This window comes from Pteropus medius, unplaced genomic scaffold (assembly GCF_902729225.1).
Source record: "Pteropus medius unplaced genomic scaffold, Ma_sr-lr_union100, whole genome shotgun sequence".
NCBI lineage: Eukaryota > Metazoa > Chordata > Mammalia > Chiroptera > Pteropodidae > Pteropus > Pteropus medius.
Window position 1 is genome coordinate 609,689 of NW_024350398.1, and position 22,811 is coordinate 632,499.

General features: G+C 52.0%; 1 protein-coding gene and 2 pseudogenes across 1 annotated transcript; 1 reads left to right on the plus strand and 2 right to left on the minus strand.

Moving 5' to 3' along the window:
• Positions 1-1,469: 1,469 nt before the first annotated feature.
• PCP4L1 (Purkinje cell protein 4 like 1) lies at positions 1,470-19,292 on the minus strand. Its single transcript, XM_039839872.1, has 3 exons — positions 19,098-19,292; positions 3,089-3,143; positions 1,470-2,501 (listed from the first exon to the last, which is right to left on the minus strand). Exons 1-3 carry the CDS (start codon positions 19,104-19,106, stop codon positions 2,359-2,361), a joined length of 207 nt encoding a protein of 68 aa, XP_039695806.1. The 5' UTR covers positions 19,107-19,292; the 3' UTR covers positions 1,470-2,358.
• Positions 8,332-8,440, plus strand: LOC120584229 (uncharacterized; annotated as a pseudogene).
• On the minus strand, positions 10,508-10,626 carry LOC120584231 (uncharacterized; annotated as a pseudogene).
• Positions 19,293-22,811: the final 3,519 nt, after the last annotated feature.

A 22,811-nucleotide genomic window follows, 5' to 3' on the forward strand; every position in this document is an offset into this window, starting at 1 on the left:
ACCAGTCCCCCAAAGACTTGCAGTTTTTGCTCAGAAAACAAACACTCGAGCCGTTCCTTGCTGATCAGGATTCAGGATCGTGTCCCCAGCAATAGGAACTAGGACAGGGGAGAGGAACAGGGTTCCAGGGCCCCAGGAGGCATTGCAGGCACGCCGAGAGGAGGCTCAACTCGAGTGCCTAGTGGAAATGAGCAGCCAGGCAGAGACCAGCTTCACCACCCTCGCTGAGCGCTACCTTCGGTCCTGCAGAAGACGCCTAGGCCTTTCTTTCCAGTGAGGACTGTCTTTCCCAAAGCTACAGCCCGTGTTTGCTACCAGGCCCTTTTGGAGCAAGAAATGGTAAAAATCAGTTCAGTACCACACTCCAGATCACTGTGGCAAAAAGCAAATCAGCAGACACCCTCCAAGCAGCCGAGCTTACGGGAGCAGGCTGGGGACAGAGAGCCCACCAAAGCCACCTCGCCAGGCACAGGGGCACCGCTTTACCTCGGTGTGCGCGGGCCGTCTAAAGTGCAGCAGAGTGTCCCCAATTGTGTCCATGGGACCAGGGGACAGGGAATGCTCCTGTTTTGCCAGGTCACGCTGGGCTCAAACCAGGTGTGGCAATGAGGTTATCCTTTGATTTGCCCATGAGGCCAGGACTAAAAGCCACCATCAATACTATGCTGCGCTCAGAACAGGTTCCAAATGTCAAGCGTCCTTCTTTTGCCTGGCATCAGGAGCAGGCACTTGCTGTGCCATGGGGCCTTTCTGTGACTTACCATTCCATCCTCCCAACACCCTAGAGCCGTGGGCTTGCTAGGCATGGATCAACTTTGGGACACAGGTTCCCTTCCAGGAACATTTTCCCTAGCTTCCTACACACAGCTGCCACACGGTGCCAACCGCCGAATTCCTGAATCGAGAGGAAGGTGGATACGAAGGAGTGAGGAAAGTTGGGGAGACAGAGCATTCCTTGCTCGGTCTTCAAGCATTTGTTCTGGTTTCAATGTAGAGACATCATTTCTCAGCAATGAGAACCCACTGGAAAGCTGTCATTTTAATTCATGGTTTAAAGTCTCTAGTGTGACCCAAGTCATCTTCTCCCTCCCCTAAGTTTGATAAACAGGTGTGTGCGGGGGCGGGGAGGGACAGCTAGGACAGTCATTTGGGGACAGGGAGCAGAGAGGACTGGGCTTGTTCTCAGAGGGTTACACACTGAGCGTGCCCTCAGCTGGAAGGGGAAGGCAAGGAAGCCAGCACCAGCAGGTGCGCCAGGGGTGGCGACAGGCGGATGGAAGACAGTGTGGGCGGTGAATCAAGGTGAGGGCAAGGTCGGGAAGGCGAGGAGGGCGGGCGGGCTTCGCGGTGAAAGCGCTCAGGCGGCATTGTCCCCTGTGCCACCATGCAGTGCATGCGGCGGCTCCACCGCCCTCCCCAAGGCCAGTCCAGACTGACACATTCACCCCCCACCCATGAAGAAACAGAAGTCGAGGTTCAATGACCCCACTCGAGGGGCTAATATATATGAAACATGCTAAAGTTACAGAGCGCCTGCTCCACTGGTGTCTGGAGTGCACAGGGGCGGGCGGGAGCTACGGGGTCGCTGGTTTGTGCGGCCTCTGTGGGGGTTACAGGTACAAGGGTTGGCAAAGCCCCAGGAACCCTTCGCAGAGCACACCTGCACCGGCAGAAACTTGTGTCTTTAGAGCGCTCCCCTCTTCGCTCGTCTCCCCTCCCCAAATCTACCAGAGCCCCCGTTTCTCTGCCTGTGGCCCCTTCACCCTCTTCTCCTCTGCCCCTCCCAGTCCGAGCCTGGGTGAGGAAGGCGAGTTCCCGCTGCCTCTACTGGCCCCAGCCCCTTCCTTGACTACCCTGCTCGGCATGCACTAACATGGGAGCTACTCAATTTAGGTCTGCCAGGGGCAGGAGTCTCTAGCCCCCACTGTGGCTCCGCCCAGAGGACGGAAGGTGGTGGACGTGAAGGGGAACAGTCCCCTAGAGTGTTACTGTCGTGAGCAGTGGGCAGAGAGTGCGTATGCCCCACCCTCGGGCACCCTATCCGGAAGGCGTTGCCTCCCTCCTGCCCTGTCAGAGGTCCGCCTCTCAGCCCCGAAGCCTCCTGCTCCTCGACCTCATTGGGCAGCGAATGTACTGGCCAGGGAGGCTTATCCCCAGGAGAAGCTGCTGGAGAGCAGCTACTGGCCGAATTCTTCATCTCCCCTGTGTTTCCGGTGCCTCTACTGCTGTGATGGCTTAGGGGGGCCATGGAAAATAATGCGCAAGGGTCGAACGAGTCTTAAGGAGAGGCTGAGGGACAGAGACACAGACACGTGGGCATCAGAGCTGTGGAGAGGAGCGGAGGGCAAGGCTCGTTTCTCAGGGGCTGGGCTCCTTTTTCCTCTTCTGGAACCTCCGAAACTTGCCCTGAATGGCAAGGGCAGCCTTCTCCGTCTCCGGCGCCGTCAGGTCGATGTCAATCTCCTCCTCCTCCTCTGCCTTCTTGGCATCCCCGGCTTTCCCTGCGGGCAGTTCGAGATCCACGAGCGGGTGAACCTGACCTCCAGCCCTCTCTCCAGGCCCCAAGTGCAGGGGTTAGAGCCCGCTCTCTGCTGCACCGTGAGCCCCCAGCCTTTCCTGGGGCTGAAAAGGCCCCGACAACTCTGCTAAAGGTCAGGCCGGCGTACCCAGGTTGAGCATCGGCCGCGGTTACTTGGGAGCTTTGCTGCCCTTGGACCAAGATGGCGAATGTCCTCCCTCACCACTCACACCTGAGTCCCACCGGCACCCCGGAGCACGTGCACTCGCCCCACTTTTCCTGTTTCCGAGCGAGACAGGGGCTGGGATTATCTGAGGAGGGCCTTCCTATCGCTGTGCCTGTTTCCAGAGCCAGTTTCTCAAATCAAAGAGTAACTACTGGCGGGTGTGCGTCTTAGGAAAAATGCAAGGAGGCCGACAGTCATTCTAACCTAGTGCTGCGTCTCAGGTATCCAGTGCTTCGTCTCCTAGGACACCTGACTTTGGGAGCTTCCAAACTTACAGCCCACTCGTCTCCATGTCCAGGCGTCATTCACCTGGGCTACAAACCGCCCGGCCCAAGCCCACTCACCCTTTTCCTCTGGGCCAGGTGCTTGGTTGGTCGCTGGGGACGTTTTGGTGTTAAGCTGGAAGAAAAATTAGAACATTAGATATTCATGGAAGTATTGAGGTGCCAGCCCTGTAGACTCGCTGCCACCACTTTCAAACCCCTGTTACCGGGGGGCATTGCTTAGTCCTTTGAAGAAGTGGGTCCTGAGATCAGAGAGAGGGAGAAAAGTCATCAAAACGCATCGTACTAGGGAAAGCGTGCAGGGCAGGCGGACGCGAGCCTGGCCCTCGTGGAGCTCACGTCCCAGAGTGCAGACGATGCACAGTTGCGTTAAGTGCTGCAGAGGACGGCAGGGCGGATGTGGAGAAACAGCTCCGCACACAGAGGTCAGGGAAAGGCTCCCTGAAGGCTGGCGGTGCAGCCAACGGCTGAAGAAGACCGGGCAGTAAGGGCCGCGGGTGTGCAGGTGAGAGCTTTCACGGGCCTGTGGCAGACGGGGCACACGCGACTAGCCCGTCTGAGGGGCAGCAACACGGCGGCACAGGCGGAACGAGGAAGGAGGGTAGACAGATGGAGGTGAGATCAGGGGCGACCAGGGCCTTGGGATCTTCCTAAGGAGTCGACTTGCACCATCACCGCAAGTGAGCTCGGAAGCCAGCGGAGACCTTCAATTTGCATAACTGGGGCAGGAGGGAGGATGCAGAAAAACCAGTTAGAAAGTTATTGCAGAAAACTGGGCAAGAGATGACAGTAGCCAGGCTCAGCACGGAGGCAGCGAGGGTGGCGAGAAGTGGCCCGATTCTGGGGACATGTTCACGCTGTGAGCAACGTGGTTGGCTGACTGGGTCAGCAGTATAGTGAGAGAGCAGTCGAGGATGATGTCCACAGCGCGACTTCATTGGGCCTGAGGACCTTACAAAAGGGCAGCTGCCATTTCCCGGGATGGAAAGGACAGCAAGAGGGCAGCGCTCAAGGTCAGGGGCTTGTTCGGGCTACCCTTCAGTGACCTGGAGGAGCTTTCCAAGCAGATGGGACTTCAAGATGAGTGACAGCGGGGCTGGCCCACAGGTACAAAGCAGAAGTTATCCACAGATGGACGGCATGCAAAGCCTGAGGCTGGCTGAGATCACCAAGGGCGAGTTCAGAGGGAGCAGACAGAGAAGGGGAAAAGGCAAAATCCTGGGGCAGCCTAGGGATTAGAGGCTGTAAAAATGACGGGGACGGGGGGAGGGAAACAGTAAAGAAAACTGAAAAGAAGTCAGTAGAAGAAAAGCCAGGTGATTGGAGTGACTCAAAGCCACGCGAGGAAAAGCTGTCAAGGAAAAGAGAGACTGAACCCAGATGCGCAGCTCGGCCTGGTAAGGTGAGGCCTGAGGACCCACTGGGCTTGCTTCGTGTGGACCGCTGGCGACGCTGGCAGGGGCACTTGCAGTAGAGGACGGGAGCGAGAGTCTGGGTGCAGTGGGTTCCCGAGAGGAAGGGGGTAGGGCTTGATGCAGCTCACAGGAGGAGTTCCAAAGAAATGACATGAGCAGTGTGGCTGGAGGGGGCCATGGGTGACAAGAAGGTTTCATGTAAGATGGCAGAAATCACAGAGTGTTTGTGTTCTTACGGAGACAACCCAGGGCAGGAGAGTCTGTGGACGAGAGGAAGGACCATTCCTGGGGCAGGGCAAGGGGATGGGATCTTAAGCAGGGTTGGAGCCGAGAACACATCACCCACAGACCGGGAGGGGGGGCAGCGAGCGTGGGCCCAGCTGAAGGCAGTTGGGGACATTTGCAAGGTCTCCTCTAATTGCTTCTGTTTTGAAATAAAATAGGTAACAAGGTCACTTACCTGTGTTCAGCACTGTGCTATGCACTAAAGGGGTACAGAAGAAACCCAAGATTCACTCATTCAACAAATATCAATGGCAAATATATGCCAATAACTGTGCTAGACATTGGGGATACAGCAGTGAGAAAAATAAAGTCCCTGAACTCATTAAGCAATTATGTCAGTTAGTGACAAGTGTCAAGAAGGAGAATAAAACAGAGTAGTCTAGGAAGGCCTCTCTGATGAGTGACTTTTGAGGTTGGAATGTAAGAGCAAGGCACGTGTCTGGGAAAGAGCTTTCTAGGCAGACGAAGCATCAAGGGGAACGTCCATGAGGCATGTTTTGTGCCTGGCATGTTCAAGGAAGGGCAAGACAGCCAGCCTGGCTGAGCTGAGTGCGGAGGGACCGAGCATGGAGACGAAGCCGGGGGGCGGCAAGGACAGGCATGTCTTTGGACCAGGGCAGAGACTTTGGATTCTTTTCTGGGTTGATGGCATCACAGGGTTTGAGCCAGAGGGCAACACGGGCTGACATGTTTGACTGCTGGGTGGAGAATAAGCTATAGCAAGGCAAGAGAGGAAGCTGGGGAAACGATCATAAGGGACTTGCGGTGGCACAGGCCAGATCATGGGGTGATGGTGATGGAGGAGACAGAAGTATGTAGACTCGAGACGATTTCATAGTAGGAGAAGTTGGATTTTTGAAGGATGTGTGAGTAAAGATAGCTCTTTTGGAGAGCTTTGCTTTCAGGAGCAGCAGACTTATGGGCAATAGTGGAGGAAAAGTGTGGGGCCACGGGAGGGTGCTGGTCACGGGGGTGACGCAGCGGCGAAGGAGAAACGGAAGGTGCACGGAAGAGGTTCCGCCACCAGTTGCCGGAGTGAAACCTGGAATGGGCAGGAGACGAATCCAGCGCCCAAGTCGCGTCTGGCCTTAGAAATACGACGCGCTCATCTGTAACAGAGCGAAGGCCTAGAATGCGGGCGCAGACGCCAGCCAGGCGGCAGGAGCGCCGGGAACCATCGACCGTCCTCTTCCGATTGCTTCCATTTCCTTGGTGGAAGAAGCATGGCTGTCAGCAGAGAGTGAAGAGGGGCAGGAAGTCCAGCTGTCCCCTCACTCGTGGGAGATTTCTCCCAAGACCCCCAGTGGATGCCTGAAGCTGAAGACAGTACTGACGCCTGTGTGGACTGCAGGCCACGGAGGGGGCGTTCGGGGGTAACAGTCAACGGTCCAGACCAGAGGGTCATGGATCAAGGGCACCTCTCACAGGCCCCCGGTCGGACTCTAAACCCTATTTTCTCTATTGCCAGCAAAGCCCTGACTGTGCCTGTGCCCATCCACGGTCTCTCCGTCTGACCCTCAGCCTGTTCCCTTAAGGCATCATCAGTTCTCTCACCCAAGTGCCTCCCCCATGGAGGAAGCTCTGGACCCCGATCCTAGCTGTCTCCCCTCAGGTGGCCGTCTCTTCCTCCACTCTCCTTCTCAGGTCGGCTAACCCTGAGAACCCTCCGAGCAGGAGTGGGTGTCAGGACGGACCACACGGGCCGCCCCTCTCCCGCTGCCCTCGTCGGCTCTCCTCTTGCAGAGTCTCCCCTGGAATGACTGACCCTGGATCGGGGCATGGCTCGGCCGCCGTCTGGCCCCGCTCCATGTGGCTTACATATACGAGAGGTCACTGGGGAGCCTGGAGAAGGGTGCTTTAACGAGAAGAAAGCCCCTATTACTCACGGTGGCCCTGGAAGTCCCCTTTGTACCTTTTGCTGGGAAGTCGTACCCTGGGCTCTACCTCCTGAGGCGCCTGTCTAGACAGCTGCCAATCCACCTGGACCTGGGATTGCTGGCTTCAGTTGTTTGTGATCTGCTGAGGTTGGGAGTAGCTGTTGGCTCGTGCCCTCTACACCAGCGGTCCCCAACCTTGTTGGCAACCAGAGACCGGGGCTCCTATGAGAATCTAATCCCTGAGGATCTCAGGCGAAGCTGAGGCGGCGATGCTAGCGCTGGGGAGCGGCTGCAAATACAGATGAGGCCTTGCTCACTGGCCCGCCGCTCACCTCATGCTGTGCGGCCTGGTTCCTGGGGGTTGGGGACCCCCCACCCTACACAGTACTCAGCCCTTTACTGGTCCCTGGTCTCTGCCCCAGCCCTCCAGTCTGTCTCCCAGAAACTCAGCGATTTTCAAAGAATCAAGGTCCTCTGGTATATCCACCTGCAAGCTATCAGACTAAGCAACCAAACTTTGGGTAAACCAGGGAGGCATGGCGGTCTGCTCTGGGTGAACTAGACACCGCGTGCTCTGTGAGGGTGTCTGTTATGGAAACCCACACCTCCAGAGGGCTGACGCGGACCCCCAAGGGCAGTGGCAACGACAGTCCTCAGCCGCCCATCCTGGCCAGGTCTGGATCCAGACTTCTCAGGGCTCATCCGCGCTCTCAGTACTTGCTCAATGGGCCTCCTGACACACACCAACTGACTTCCGGGAGTAGCCACAGCCTATGGTGTGTTCTTTACTCACAGGGCCAGATGCTAGCAGAGAGGGGTATGACATGGGAACATCCCCCTTCCTCATCGGATTCTGTGAATCCCCTGTGCAAGTTCATCCCGCTGGCTTCTGTTTCAAAGGACCACTCGCGCACATTCAAGCCTGCTGTTCCGACTCCCTACTGAGCTCATAGAGTGTGGTCCAGTCCAGCCTAGCTGCCCACATAGGACTGAATGCTTCTCGCTTCTCAACACACATCCAGCACTAATTAGCAACTGTGAGGCCCATCGGCTCCTGCCTTCCCCAGAGGGCCCTGGCTGCCTTCCTGCCTACCTTTCCGCACGCCTCTCCACCCCACCTCTGGGCCTGCCGCACCCGTGTTCCATTCCGTCACCTCAGTGGAATCAGCAAGCTCCCCATGAGTCCTTTAGTTTCCTCTGCGCTTCGAAGTTGACCTTCCCTCCCCCTGGGAGAGGGGGACAGGGAGAGGCCTGCTGGCTCAGGGGTCTGCTGTCTTCAGGCTTGGAGACTGCAGAGAGGCATGTGACATAGCAACACCCCCTTCCCTGTCTGACACCTTCCGGGGCACCGGTCAGCACTCAATGTCTCGTCCTTCCACGTGGGCTTTCGATTCCATTCCCGTTTTCTCCTCAGGACTCTATAATCAATTCTGGCCACTCTCTTGGATGTAAAACCTCTCTTTAAAAAAAAAGCAGACTCCAATACATTTTAATAAAAAAGCTTTCCTCAATCTGAATTCCTTTTCCAACTACGATTAGAGCGAAAAGAAGCAAACCTTGAGGAACCCCAATATTAAAAAGTTAGGGAAAGCTTTTCAACATATAGTGCTGGAAAGATTGGACAGCCATATGCAAAACAAAACAAAACAAAACAAAACAAAACCCCCATCCCTACTTTGTGCCCCGCACAAAAATTAACTCAAAATGGATATAAAACCTAAAGCTAGTCTACAGCCATGCCACCCTGAACGCACCTGATCTCGGAAGCTAAGCAGGGTCGGGCCTGGTTAGTACTTGGATGGGAGACCACCTAGGAAGCCCAGGTGCTGTAGGCGTTTAAAAAAAAAACTAAAGCTATAAAACTTCCGGAAGAAAATATAGGGGAAGAAATCTTTGCAACCTTGGGGTAAGCAAAGGTTTCCTAGATACACTAGAAATAGAATCCATAAAAGAAAAAGTTTATAAACTGGACTTCATCAAAATTAAGAACTGCTCTTTGAAAGACACTCCTAAGAAAATAAAGAGACATGCTATAGATTGGAAGAAAATATTTGCAAATCACATATCCGATAAATAACTTGTATTCAGAAATATAAAGAAGATTCAAATCTTAACAAAATGAATATAATTTGTAAAATTGGGCAACATGTTTATTTGGACACTTCACCAAAGAAGATATATGGATGGGAAATAAGCATATGAAAAGGTGTATAACATCATTAGTCATTTGGGAAATTCAATTTAAAACCACAATGAGATACCATTAGACACCTATTAAAATGGTTTTTAAAACGGCAGTGCTGCATGCTGGGAAAGTCAGAGAGTATCTGGAGCTCTCGCACGGTGCTGGCGGGGGTGCAGAACAGCACAGCTGCTTTGGCAGTGTCTTCAGCATACTTTAATCACACGGCCCAGCAATCTTCCTCCTCAGTATTTACCCAAGTGAAATGAAAACTGCTGTCTACACGTAAACCTGTAAGTGAATGTTCATAACAGCATCACTCGTAATCACCAAACACTGGAAACCCAAATGTCCCTCCATTGAGGAATGGATAAACAAATGCTGGTCCCTACGCCGGACCACACACAATGGGCCATACAACTGTGGTCCGTCCATACAACGTAATACTGATACACACAATGACATGGATGAACCTCAAGTGCATTAGGATCAATGAAAGAAGCCAGACCCAAAAGGTTATATATATATTGTATAGTTCCAGTTATATGACATTTCTTGTAAAGGCAAAACTATGAGGACAGCAGGCAGAGCAGTGGCTGCTGAGGGCTGAGCTCATGGGAGGAGTGACTACAAAGGGGAGTGCGGGAAGTTTTCGATGATGGCACCGCCCCGTATCTGAAGTGTTACATGACTGAATGTTTGTCAAAATTCATAGAACTAGTCACTGTAAGGTACATTTCCTGAATGTAAATTGTACCTACATTTTTTTAATGGGGAAAAAAACTTAAGGGGAGATCAACAAGCCAGCAAAGACTGAGGAGGAGCCCTTAGAAAGGTGACTGGGGTAGGACGGGGCGGGGCCAGGGCTCTATGTCTCTCTTTTTACGGCCAGACTAACCAGAACCCTTCTGTCTCCACTCCCTCATCTCTCACACACTCGCCAGCCCACGTCAGCCTAGCTTCTCCTTCTCCACTGAAATGACTCTTCTTGAGATAGCCAATGCTTCCTAAGACACTAAATCAAAAGCAAAAGTTTCAGCTGCACTTGACCTCCTGAAGCATTCAACACTTAACCATTTCACTTCTCCGTGGCTCCGGGGACGTCATGGTTTTTCCTGGGTTTTCTCCTATCTTTCTGGACGCTTCTGCCCAGCATTTAATATTGCAGGCTCTCAGCGTTTGGGCTGGGCTCTCATCTGTTCTCTCTTCCTGGATGACCTTATCTGTACCTAGGACTCCAGTTATCATTTATTGCCAGCACTGCCCAATAGAACAGGGGTGGGCTAACTACAGCCACTGCCAAATCTGGTCTAGCCTGTTTGTGTCAATAGATGTTGCCAGAACACAGTCATACCCGTTGCTTACGTGTTGTCTGTGGCTGCTTTGGCGCTGTAGCAGCAGAGCTTGGTAGCTGCAGCAGAGACCACGCGGCTCACAAAGCCAAAAATATCTACTATCTGGCCCTTTACAAAAAAAAGTTGGCAGACCCCTGCAATAGATCTTTCTGCAATGACAAAAGTATTTTATACCTGTGCTGTCCAATGTACGGGATCCACTAAATACGTGTGGCTATTGAGTACTCTGAAACGCGGCTAGTGCAACTGAAGAATAAAATTTATTTATTTTTTTTTTAAATTTTTTTAGGCGTAGCAACCCTTGATTGATCTCACAGATTGCAAGGACCTCGTCAGCTTACAATCCCTTATTTTTTTATTTTTTACGCCTACAGCACCTGGTCTTCCTAGGTGGTCTCCCATCCAAGTACTAACCAGGCCCGACCCTGCTTAGCTTTCGAGGTCAGATAAAATCGGGCTTGTTCAGGGTGGCGTGGCTGTACACTTATGTTTTTATTTAATTTTAATTAATAAGCTGACAATTAATTACTAAGTTAAATACATACACATGGTTAGTGGATGCCACACTGAACAGAGCAGAATGTCATTGGGACTCAAATGTGTATCTCTATGCCAGACCTCTCCTCCGAGCCTAAAATACCTTCACACAGATGCTGTGCAGAAACCTGAAAAGCTATGTGTCTCAAACTGAATTCATAGTCCTACCTACCCAGCCTAATCCTCTGCCAGAGTTCTCTATCTCATCTAGCTGAACAAGCCAGAAGCCCAGAAGCTCTTCTCCACCCCTTTCTCTCCTTCGCATGTCCAACTCAACATTAAGTCCTGTTAACCTGATCGCCCAAACACGCCTTAATCCATTCACTTCCGCGCACTGCTACCGACCCAGCACGGCCGCAGCGGGAATGGTTACCAGCGCGCTAAGGATAAAGAACGACTCATCGTATGGTCTAGAGCGCCGTATGATGCAGCGACCTCGCCTCTGGAATCCTCCACGCTCCAGACGTGGCTCATGGTTCTCTTCTCCCCGCGTGCCTGCTACTTAGCTCATTTCTACTCATCCTCAGAGCTCTCCTTGGGGGCTCCTTCCTCCAGGAAGCTCTCCAGAGCTCCCCAGACTCGGCTGGCACCCTCATTTTGAGTTTTTGCAGCACCCAGTATTTCTCCTTGGTAGCACTTACGATATCATTAAATAATAATTTTGTGATTAGATACTGAACGTCTGCCTCCTCCATTTCCGTGCGAGTTCCAGCAAGGGTAGGGGCAGTGTCTAGCTTACTGCCGTGTCCCCGGGGTCAGCACACGCCTCTGCACCGAGCACACACTCGGCGTTTGTCGACTGAGTGAAGGGCACTCGTACCCTGCTTTACTGGCCACCTCATCCAGATTCCCGAAACGAATGCGTTTCAGACAGCTGGGGGCTCCATTGTCAGGCCAGTTCAGAGACTGCGAAAGGGTGTCAGAAGTCAGGTTGTCAAGCGCCGGAAGAAGAGCGGAGGCTGGAGGGGAAGAATCGGTCTAGAAGCGCGTTCCACAGAAGCCGCGTTACAGTTGCGGCGCGTCTGCCTTGCCTTCCCTCCCCTCCTCCACCCGCACCACCGCCCCCAGATTCCATTTCCCTGAAGGCAGTCCCTCGCTCCCATTTGTTTGTGCCACACTCATAGGACCTGCGACCTGTATGTGCACATAGTAAGTACTCAATCAATATTTTTTAATGTGAACTAAAATGTTCTCGGGCCTCGTGCTCGCTCGGCAGCACACAAACTAACAGCTCCACGATATAGACATCCGCGTGGTCGCTGCGCAAGGGTGACGCACGAATTCATGAAGCATCCCACATTTTCATATGCAGAATCTAAGGAACACAAAGAACAAACAAATCGAAAACAGACTCGCGAATATAGAGGATGATCTGGTGATGGCCAGAGCGGGGTTGGGGGGCTGGGAGAATGGGGTGACGGGTTAAAGAAGTACAAATTAGTGGCTGACAGATGGTCACGAGGATGGGGAACACGGTGTAGGGAATGCAGTCAGCAGTAATGTAATAGCTGTGTGTAGAGGCAGAGGAGTGATAGAGTAATGGGGGGAAGGGGTAGTTTCATAAACAATATAAATGTCTAACCAAGATACTGTATACTTGAAATGAATAAAATAAAATGCTAAAAAAAATTTTCTCAAGCCTCAAATTCCTGGGAGAAGCAATGCGGCAAATTAGGTAGAATCAGACAGCTCTGGGTTCACAGCTTGCCTCTGCATGAACTAATCTGCTCAGATCCCAACTCTGCCATTCCTAGCTGTGTGACATTGGGTAAATCACTTAGCCTTGCTGTGCTCAGACCTCTCATCTGCAGAAGAAAAAAAATATCTACCTTGAAGGGTGAAAAGGACTAGAGAACTGTATACAAAATACCTAGCACGTGTTAAAATAAAATTTTTATTTTAAAGAAATGTAGCTCCAGGTGAAGTATAAGATTAGGTCAGGTTACTGGGGTGCTGTGGGCAGGCAGGAGCGGACTGGGTGTTGCGTGGGGGCATCCGGGAGCGGAGCCGCCACAGTGCTTCCCCGCTGATTGGAGCTGGACACCTGGGGTTGCTCCAAGGCTCACTCTGCCACCACTGGAGCTTCAGAACTGATCTCCTTTTACTCTAAACCAACCCTGGAAATCACAGTCTCCCTGTCTTCCCAATGTCTTGTCCCCTAAAAATGCTGACAGTGGCTCTAAAGGTCAGGTAAAGGGCCCAATGATAGTTTGCTCAGACATAAATTGTATTCTGTACAGCAGCTGCCACATCCGTAGTCTTCCCAGGCGAGGGATACACAGGAGGGGCCCTCCTGTACGGTGCCTCCATAAATTTCACATTTCATTTCCAAGAACCCTAAGATGCAGACACCCTTGGGGGTTTTTGTTTTGCTTGTTTGTTTTTGAGTTGTAGACCATGGGGAGAGGAGATTAGTGCTCAGGAGCAGATAAACCCTGTCTCCTCTATCAAGTTCTTTCATTCACTTTCGTGTCCTAAGAACGACTCTGTAAAGCCACTGCCTCCCTCGGATGATTTGTTAGCACTGCCCTGGCCACACCTAGAGACGGTCAAAGCAGCAGCAGCATCACAGACGCTGTCTCCTTGTTGCCACTGCTGGGGAACAGAACCCTGTGGCTCCCGGCACCATCCACCCTGCCCCCACCTCTAACTGTGTTTCTTACTTTCTTTGTCTCTTTCATCTTTAATGATGTTGCCACAGCAACCACTGTCACCAGAAGAGGTAAGATAGTGTCACCCCTCTGCTCCAAGCAGCAAGTTAGCGCTACCCTTGGGAAAGATAAACCGCTCAGCTCTCCCAGCCCCCTCCCTCACTCATGGGCTCATGAAGGGGCTCAAGATTATTAACAGGCAGTAACAGCAGGCACAAAGGAGCTTCAGGCCGGGGCCGCTCACACCCCGCACTGGCGCAGCTCAGCTGGCGCTGTGCAGTGAGAACGCGTCACGGGAGCACTGCTGGGGCCCCTGCATTGAGAGACAGGCTCAGGTACGCAGAACCCTGTTCCACAGTCCAGGGCAGGGAAACTGAACCCTAAAAATCCTAAACGTGATCCCCAAAAGGCCCCTTTCTCGCCTCTGTATTGCCGTAAATCCTAGGCTTTGCAAGCTCCCTGTTTGCTTCAGAGGCACAGAAGGCAAGGGAGACAGGAGTCATTGCATCTGCTTCCAGGTGCAGACGAGAGACCCCGGCCCCCCAGTCCCTGCTGACTTTTCTTCCCCAATGTGAAGTGATGGTCACTGACAAAGGACCTTGGGGAGGCCTCTGCGACTCCCAGTACCCCTGACGGACCTTAGATGCTGTTTTCAGAGCACAGTTGGAACCAGTTCAATTCTCTCAGTGCAGCGACCAGCTGCAGTCCTCAAACAGCTTCAGAAAGCCTTGTTCAAGGTCACCCTCAAGATCATAGAAGTAGAACTAGGAATCCTTACTCGGCGTTCCACACACACATCCTTCTCCCAATACATGGAATATTATTCAAATACCTAAGAGGAATAGAGCTCCCGAGCCCCCTGGTCTGCCCCTCTACCCTCCGCCACCTCACCCCTGTTTCCTGGAATAGCAGTACCCCTACTGGAGTCAAAGGCAGAATTCCTTGGCCATGCCAGCTCATGGTATGCAGTGAGTCAACAGCCCCGGCTCGTCCCCCCAGCACGGGCTGCCACAGTTTAATGAGTGGTTATTAGCAGAGCTCTGCACACGGCTGGGAGCTGCGCCTTCGCCCCACACTGAGGAAGGGGGAGAGTAGTGCCAAAGCATCATTTATTACTATAATCTTCAACGTGCATCCCACCCATGGTGTTAATGTCCCAAAATAAACGTATTAATCCCCACACAGCCTACAAAGCAAACACTCAGCTGGAGGGCCTTGTGTGGGAGGGAGGCCGCACCAAGGACAACAGAACTTAAATGGCACCTCTTTTCCCTGGGTAGGGGGTTGGGAAACCTAGGTGGACACACCTTCAGGAGTTATCCTGGAATGAAGCAATAATCAGGCTTCAGGCAGGAGAACGTGACAAGGCCTAGGTTTTCCAGCACGTGTTTATAGGAACCTTCAGGGATGCAGATCTCTTGGAAAAAGTGGCTTTGGACCTGCCTCTGACCTGCTCCTCTTGCAGGTGAGATAACTCTGGGGCAAGCTGAGCCACTTTGAGCAGCGGGCCTAGAGGATGGATTTAGAAGATTGTGCACTGAGGATTCCGGAATCCCAGGAGGCTTGCACCCCTTACTTTGCCAGTCTGACACACTCGTCTTTCCCCCTTCCTATGTGCCCCGTCCCAAAGCCTTTGTACCCTCCTGGGAAGTCAAGGAGCCAAGCAGAGGACTACACATCCGATGCCTATTCGGCCATTGGGTGCACCAGTTTTACCTAGACACCTGCTTCCCTGCACTGGGTCCTCCAGGTCAAATACTGTAGCGTTAAGAGATTGCTCCCATTTCTTTCCTTTCAGAAAGACAGCCTCTCCCCTTGTCCTTGAGGCTCTGCAGTTATGGGAATCAGTGAAGGACACCAGAAACTAAGGACCCACGGAAAGAGGGCTTCCAGGCTTCTCTTTTCCTTCACTCCTATTCACTTACCTACTTTACTTGGGCACATTAGCCTCACCCATTTTTAAGGGGACCAGGCCTCCTATAAGGAAGGGTACTACTTGCCCTGGCTGGTGTTCTACTGAAATGTACCCTGTCGATAAATAACATCCCATACTGGTCTCTTCTCTAGTCTCTTGCTCATCATTTATTAAATCACACTGCTTAGATTTCCTATAGAAAGTATTTGTAACATATTCCTTAAAAGTTGCATGTTAATTAAATCATTCACTGGGTAACATGTTAAAGGAGTCTTCTGGAAAGTTCTTGTGGGAAAAGAAGTCGGCAGTTCTGTGCCCTAGTCTTGGTTCTAGTACTGTGTAAATTTAGATAATGTTTGGGTCTCAGTTTCTTCATGTGTAACATGAGAAGATCGGACCAGATGACTATAAGGCTCCTTAACAAATCTAAAATTATATCATTAAAATGTTTTGATATTTGAGATTTTCTTGGTGAAAGATATACCTGTATTTTTATTTTGAAGAATTTTGGCAAATTAAGATTTTTTTTTTTTCTTTCAAAATAGAGTCACGGACAACAATTTGGGACTATAGATAAATAGAAAGAAAACAAGAGAGGCACTCATGGACCAGCTACCCTGGAAAGATGACCACTGAGCTGATCCTTCTTCCTCACCCCCCTCTGCAACCCCGTCTCCATCCCTCTCATCAGTTAGCACCCTCCACAGACAGACATGGACGATGCATCAAGTCTAGGTATTGGGACCCTGGCCACATGACCTATGGATGCCTGCCCCTAGAGAGACGCAACGTTCCAAGAGGTAACTGATCACGGCCACCACTTAGGAAAAAGAGTTGTCCATATTTCCGGGTGACAGGATGACAAAGTCATCCACTTGCATCAGCCAGAGGCTCCTGCTCAAGCCAACAACCTGGATGGGTGCCTAAGAAAGGGATGAGCAAGTTCTAGAACCAAGTTCAACTTTCCCTTACTTTGGAAGACAGATATTTCCAGAAGGCATCCAACATCCAGTAGCTAATCTTCTAGTTTATATGTCCAATACAACCATAATGATAACAAAATACCAATGAGAGAAAGAAACTTTTATGTCCTCTAAGTCCCTACCAGGTTCCTAAAAACTGGCTCACAGAAGACATAACACAATGATGTCACCTTGACCAAACTGCCATTGTGGGGAAGGCTGCAGATTCAGGCACATGTGCACAGGAAAAAGAATGCTATCCCCATATTGTGGCATCGCATTCCCATTACCTAAGGGGACAGCAGCAGAATAATGAGGAGGGAATACCAGCCGTAAGCTCTCCCCTAGTGAGAACTGATTTGTCCCTTGCTCCAGCCCTGGCAGCCAAAACACAAAACAGATACCATAAGGAGAGTTACCAGTTGTCCATGACCCCTATTTCAATAGAATGATTGCTGGACCAGCGGGTTCCTCCAGCCGGGCTCTTCACGGTCGAGAAATGCAACAGGATCACAGAACTTGTCACTGTGCTTTAAGCTGTGAGTGACATCATATGACAAGGGACTGTCAGAGAGAGCCCTCAGGGACTGAATGCATGTCCCATTCTTCACTGACACCAGAGAAAAGTTATCAAACTGCAAGAGTGGCCTCTCGCAGTGATCCACAGCAATCCGGTCCTGCCTGTGCTGTGAATGCAGCGGAGCCGGAAGGGGCCTGCAGCTCGTCTGCACGAGGCACGGAATGCTCTGCTGCAGTGCCAAGTCGAGCCGGACCCGGCCCACGGCCCCACCAGAACCCCTGCACTTTCTGTTGTTCTGGGTCTGGAGACTCTGCCCCAGCTTCTGTTCTTCCGTTGGAATGAGAATCTGTAAAGAGATCTCAATCCTCTCATTTCGTGCAGTTTCTCTGAATTGAGGAAACAAGCAGGTGGGGGTGAGGCTTATGTAAGATTCAGGGTACACAGGGCTTTCCTGCGCTAAGCACCTCAGCCTGCAAGAGGAGACCCCCCGGGCTGGCCTGAGAGAAGGAAGTGTCCGAGTCTCCCTAAGGCTCCAGAGCTCTGGGCGACGCTTCCGTTTTTCATCCCGCTTCTATGAGAGGAAGAAAACAGGATGGCTCTTGGCCTCTAGGGAAACAGAGACCCTTGGGGGATCTGGTTCAGAGACGGCTAGTCTCCACGTACACCCAGGTGGCTGCTTCTGGGTTTTATAAATACTCGTCCCTGAAGCCAGGCTCCACTATGTATTTGCTGATAAACTGCTAATTAGAACCAGTTACTTTGACAGCCTGGGACGCTGGGCAGCCCTGCAGACACTGACAGCTAGTCTCCCCCTGAGGACACCACACCAACCGTCCTACTGAGCTCCTGATTGAAGCTAGCCAAGGTCGGCTGCTAAGCCAAGACTTGACTCTCCCTTCGAACACCGAATTGTTTTCCTTGCCACTGAAATGGCTTTGTCACTCCACCAAATACCACCCTAAATGTCAGCCCCTGTAGTGTGTCCTACAGAGAGGCTGTGCACTTCCTCCAAAAAGCACAGGCTAACCACACGTCTTCATGTTGGCATGGCCTTCGATCACTGACTCCCAAGGGATGGCCTGAATTACGACTTTCAGATTTAGAAACACTAATGGGGGCATTGAACTCTGGACTTCAGTGAGAAGAAGGCCAAGGAAATCTCTCTTCTCATATTCAGGCTGAAAGAAGCAAGAGGAAAGAAAATTGAACCATTTCTTTCTTTTCTTTTTGAGAGGCTGCCATAGTCACAGTCACAACTAGCTAAGGGACTGGAATCCACTTTAGTTCATGTGCAGCGCCCAGACTAGCTGAATTTTCCAGGATAAATTCAGTGGACATGGCAACCAGGACAATGTAGCAGTTGGCACTCATCGGCCCCCTGGAGGACAACTTTTGGGAGGAACTAGCAGAACCCCTACTAAAGATGAACACTCTAAACACTACTCTAAAACAGAGTAACACTATGGGAACACTCTAAAATAGAAAAAAAAGAAACGGAGCAAACGACAACAGCTAACAGACCGGGTGCCTGCTCGGTGCCTGCTCTCCGGACGTTGCACATACGATCTCATTTAACCGTTAGAACGACCAGCATTATGCTCACGTGACAGAGAAACCGAAGCACAGAAAGGTTTAGCAGGTGGCCCACGACCGCCGTGGCTGTGAAGTCTGTGAGTTCCGGGCTGGAATCTGGCCCACGGCCGAGCGTTGGCTGGGCCGCGAGCCCCCAGGTACCGGGGACGGGTTGCAGAGAGCAAGCCTGCGACGCCGCTGCCCAGGCCGAGTTCCGCCGGGAGGGAAGACCCTGCCGCGCTTGCGGGCAGAGGCCCGTGTCCTCGAGCGCAGCCGAACGCGGGAGGGGTCCTGCCGAGTCTGCCTTGACCCCCGCCCGTGAGCGGCGTTCTGTGGAAAGAGGACAGCACAGCCGGGGGACGAGGCCTGGCTGGAAGGGACGCCACGGAACCTGACGAAGGACCCAGGCAGCGCGAGCACCGCAGAGGGGGCTCTACTCTGAGGGGACATCTCGGCCGAGGCCCCAGGCGCCACGCCGGAACGGTCCCTCCGCTCCTGTTTCCTGACTAGATGCTGGCGGGTGGGGGAGAGGGACCCCCTCGGGGGACGCGGGAGAGCAGAGCCGGGGAGCCCAGGCACCGGCAGCCTGGGGCCGTGACGGACGCAGAGGACAGCGTCCCGAGGAGGCGACTCCTCACCTGAGACCGCGGGACCTGCGAAGCGCCACCCGCAGCGGCGACTCGAAGCCTCCCTCCTCCAGTCACTGCCCAGCCCCCTCTCCTCGCCCCCGGGGCCCGGCCACCCCCGCGTCCCCTCGCGCCCCGGGACCCGGAGCCTCGGGGCCCGGCGGCCGCTCACCTCGCTCATCGCGGCGGCGGGGCAGAGGGGCGGCACGTGCACTGAGGGCCCCGGGGACGGCGCGGCGACCGCGGCCAGCTGCTAAGCTGGGGTGGCAGCGCCGCCTGGCCAGGCGAGGAGAGTCGGTGCGGGAAGCCCCGCTGGAGGCCCGTGCCCGGCTCCCGGGGCTCGCTCCACCGCCGGGCGCCCGCCGATCAGCGCCGCTCCGCGCGGCGCCTCGGGCCCCGCCTTTTATAGTCGGCTCGGGCCCCGCCTCCAGCCAGACCAATACGAGCGCCCCCTGCCGCAGAGTGACAGCCCCTCGCACCAATGGAGGCAGGCCCAGAGGCCCGCTGCATTTCCAAGTAGGGTAAGGCTGTCGGAGCGCGGGAAGGAGGGGCGAGCGTCAGGGCCCAGAGCTCACAAGGAGAAAAGGAGGAGCGCAGGGAGAGGGAGGGCAGGCAGGGGCGTGTGAGTTTGAGAAGGCGAGGAAAGTAGAGCTGGAAAGAAACCAAGATGGTTCGTGGGAAGCAGGAAACAATGAATGAAAGGGGTAAAGGCAGGAGGTATTACGAGTGATTTACTGATAGGGTGGCGGTCTGCCTAAGAGAAGGGCGAAAGGGCAGAAGGACAGAGAGGGAGGCGCAAGTGGGCAGTATTCCGTGGCAAGGAACACGGAAATTGCGAAGTGCCTGTTTGATTTGGAAGATCATAAATCTTAGGTGTTGAGAGATGTTTCGATTCATCAGTCCTACCTCTCACATAATGCAAAAAAACCCTTCCCCAACAAAATGATGATTCCCTAGCATCCACCCAAGTAGGGACTGAGCTCCTCCGAAAAGCTTATTCGTTCAAGTTCAATCTGACAATGAGCCTCCACTGTGCCAGGCATGGTGGTGAAGCTGTAACAAAAGGAGACACACGTATGACCTGACACCTATTGTTGCCATTAAAATAGGTTTCAATATGCGAGTTCTAGCTCTTAGAGTCTAGCTTGCTTCTTCTTGCAATTCAGGTAGCAACCTATTTGGCGGTCCATGTTTGAGGACCAAAACTGGCCAAGGGGACCCTGCCCAGGTGTAGGAACCAGATGTGACAGATAAAGCTCACAGCCCAATCTATAGATTATTTTTCGAAAAGATGGAACTTTACTAAATAATTAATGTTGTATAAGTTTTAAGAAAAAATATGATTAGAGCAAGATGAAAAGAAATAGAACACCTAGATAAATGTCATGAACTTTCTGATAACTTCGACAGCGATTCCTGTGTATGTAAATATCTACCTTCTTTGTACTCTAAGGAAATCTTTTCAATTCTCTTGGAAGAGGGCATTGTAAAACCTCTTAGCCTACTTACAGCTTCAGTCAGCCAAAGCCAAACACTCAGCTTTAGCTGTTACTCCCTTCGGACAGTTTTTTTTATGGCCTGTAATAGCTGAGTCCTTAACAGCTCGGCTTCCCTCGGCAATCACTCACCTCTTCTCAACGACAGATTCAGGTTAAGACCTTGAACAAACACCCTTTCTCTAGATATATCTCTCTGCTTGTACATTTTCTCAGCCAGGTCAGAAACAGACAAGATGCAAAAAAGACCATGTCTCGTCCCACAGCCTCCTGCGATACTCTGGCTCTCATTTTCCAAAGGGAATGTGGTGGTCTGAGTCCCTTAGTTTCTAACTAGGCTAGCTCCTCCTCACTCTGCAGCTTGCTGCTCTGGCTTCCCTCACCTTTCTAATGAATGGGAAATTAGCAAAGAAAAGCCTGTCTTTACTGAAACAGATCTCTCCAAAGTTCTTCAACAGCTGTGCGAAATTATAAAGGAAATTCGAGGTCCTAGATTAGAGGTCAGCCAGCTTCACCTGCAACAGCCAGAGAGGAAAGATTTTAGGCTTCGTGGGCCTTATGGTCTCTGCTGACACTCCAAGTCTCCCATTACAGTCTGAAAACAGTCACAGACAACACATAAACAAATAGGTGTCACTATGTTCTAATAAAACTGTTTGTGGACACTGAAGAGTAAATTTCATGTAATTTTCATGTATTATGAAATAGTCTTTTTTTTTTTCCTTAAAAAAATTTTTAATTTCGAAGCTCTTCTTAGCTCAAAGGTTGTATGAAACAGGCTCACAGGCCATAAACTGCCAACCCAGCCACAGATGATGAAATACTCAGGTACACTACAACAATAAGTTATGTAACAATAAACAGTAACAGGTCAAAGAGAAAAGACACTGTTCAGGACCAAAAGAGTCAAAAGCTTCCTGGAGAAAATGGAATTTGGGTTGGACCTTAAAGGAAGGGTAAAATTTAGACACACGGTGGGAGGGGTCTGTCTGGCATCTGGGAGGTAAGAGAACAATGATGAAAGACAAGTTGATGATGCGGAAGTTGCAGGAGACATGGAACGGCCTTAAATATCAGAATGAGGACTTAAACCTGACCCTCATACAAACGGTGTTTCTACATTGTTCTTGCAGAGGAAACGCAAGGCCGAATTGACAAGAGTAAAAGTCAGAGCAGGGAGACCGAGATGGGGACATCGCAGTTGTGCCAAGTGCAAGAGTCTGGGTGAATGTAGTGACAGCAACGGAAGAGAAGGGACAACGTCACGAAACACAAGGCACGAAGAACCAGTAGACGCGGCGACTAACAGGATGTAGACGAGAACTCAAAGTGACCATTGGAATTCAGGACCAGGAAACTGGGAAAGTTCTTCAAGCATTCATTGGGTTATTTGGCACACATCCCGGCCAGGACCTGTACTGGGTGTCGGGGAAAGAAGACCCACGTGGCGTACAGATGACAGTTTACTAGCAGAGAGATGGTCAGCAAAGGCAATGTTGTTATCCATGCTATGACAGAAGTTTGGGCGAGGGCAGTGGGAGTCCAGAGAAAGGACTAGAATGAGATTTAATGCGAACAGGTGTCAAAAAGAAACTGCTAAGAATAGCAAGGTCCCTGGACCCAGGCTGTGGAGTCTGGAGACACCCGTGTACTGGAAAGGGGGTAACCAAAGTCGGGATGTGGAGGTGCTCTGGATACTGTGGTGTTCAGACGTTAGCTATTTTTACATTTACCAGAGCCGTGTGACTAGACGAACTGTCAGGGAGGAACACGGACGAAGAAAGGTGGGGAGCTTGAAACTGAGCATTGAAGAAAAGCCCACAGTTTTTCCTAACTCACAGGCTTAGGAATAAAGGAGAACCCAAGAAAAGAGAAAGAAAAAGGAGCTGTTAGAAACAAAGATGGAGAAGCAGGAGTGCGTAACATCGCAGAGGCCAGTGAGAAAGGGTTTCTGAGAAGACGGCGTGGCTGCAGGCAGGCAAGAACTGCGGAAGGTCGCCTGGGCCACAGGAGACCACTGGCGAATGCAGAGATGGGAGAGTAAAACCAGGTTACAGGGTGCAAAGGGAAGGAGGCAGCCTGCAACCGTCAAGGAAGTGTTTGTGCCAGAACCCGGGGCACCAAACAGACTGGAAACCTGGCTCAGCAGACACCTGAGTTGGGTCGCCACATGTCAAATGCAGATGCGGCCCCTATTTATTGCGGGGTGGGAGCGGCAGGCAGCTGCGGTTCTAACAGGAATCAGACTAGACTAATGAGAATCTGGTCAGAGTCAGGACGGCAAAGGATGATCAGCTGGGAGAGACAGCCACCGAAGGGAAACGAGAAGCGTCATCCAGATGACACCATGGAACCCACATGACTGGCATGAAGCAGATACCTGCTAAACG

Coding starts and splice junctions, on each gene's coding strand:
- PCP4L1 (XM_039839872.1), bottom strand. Junction 2,502..3,088: donor ACCTGGCCCAGAGGAAAAGG/GTGAGTGGGCTT, acceptor AACTGCCCGCAG/GGAAAGCCGGGGATGCCAAG.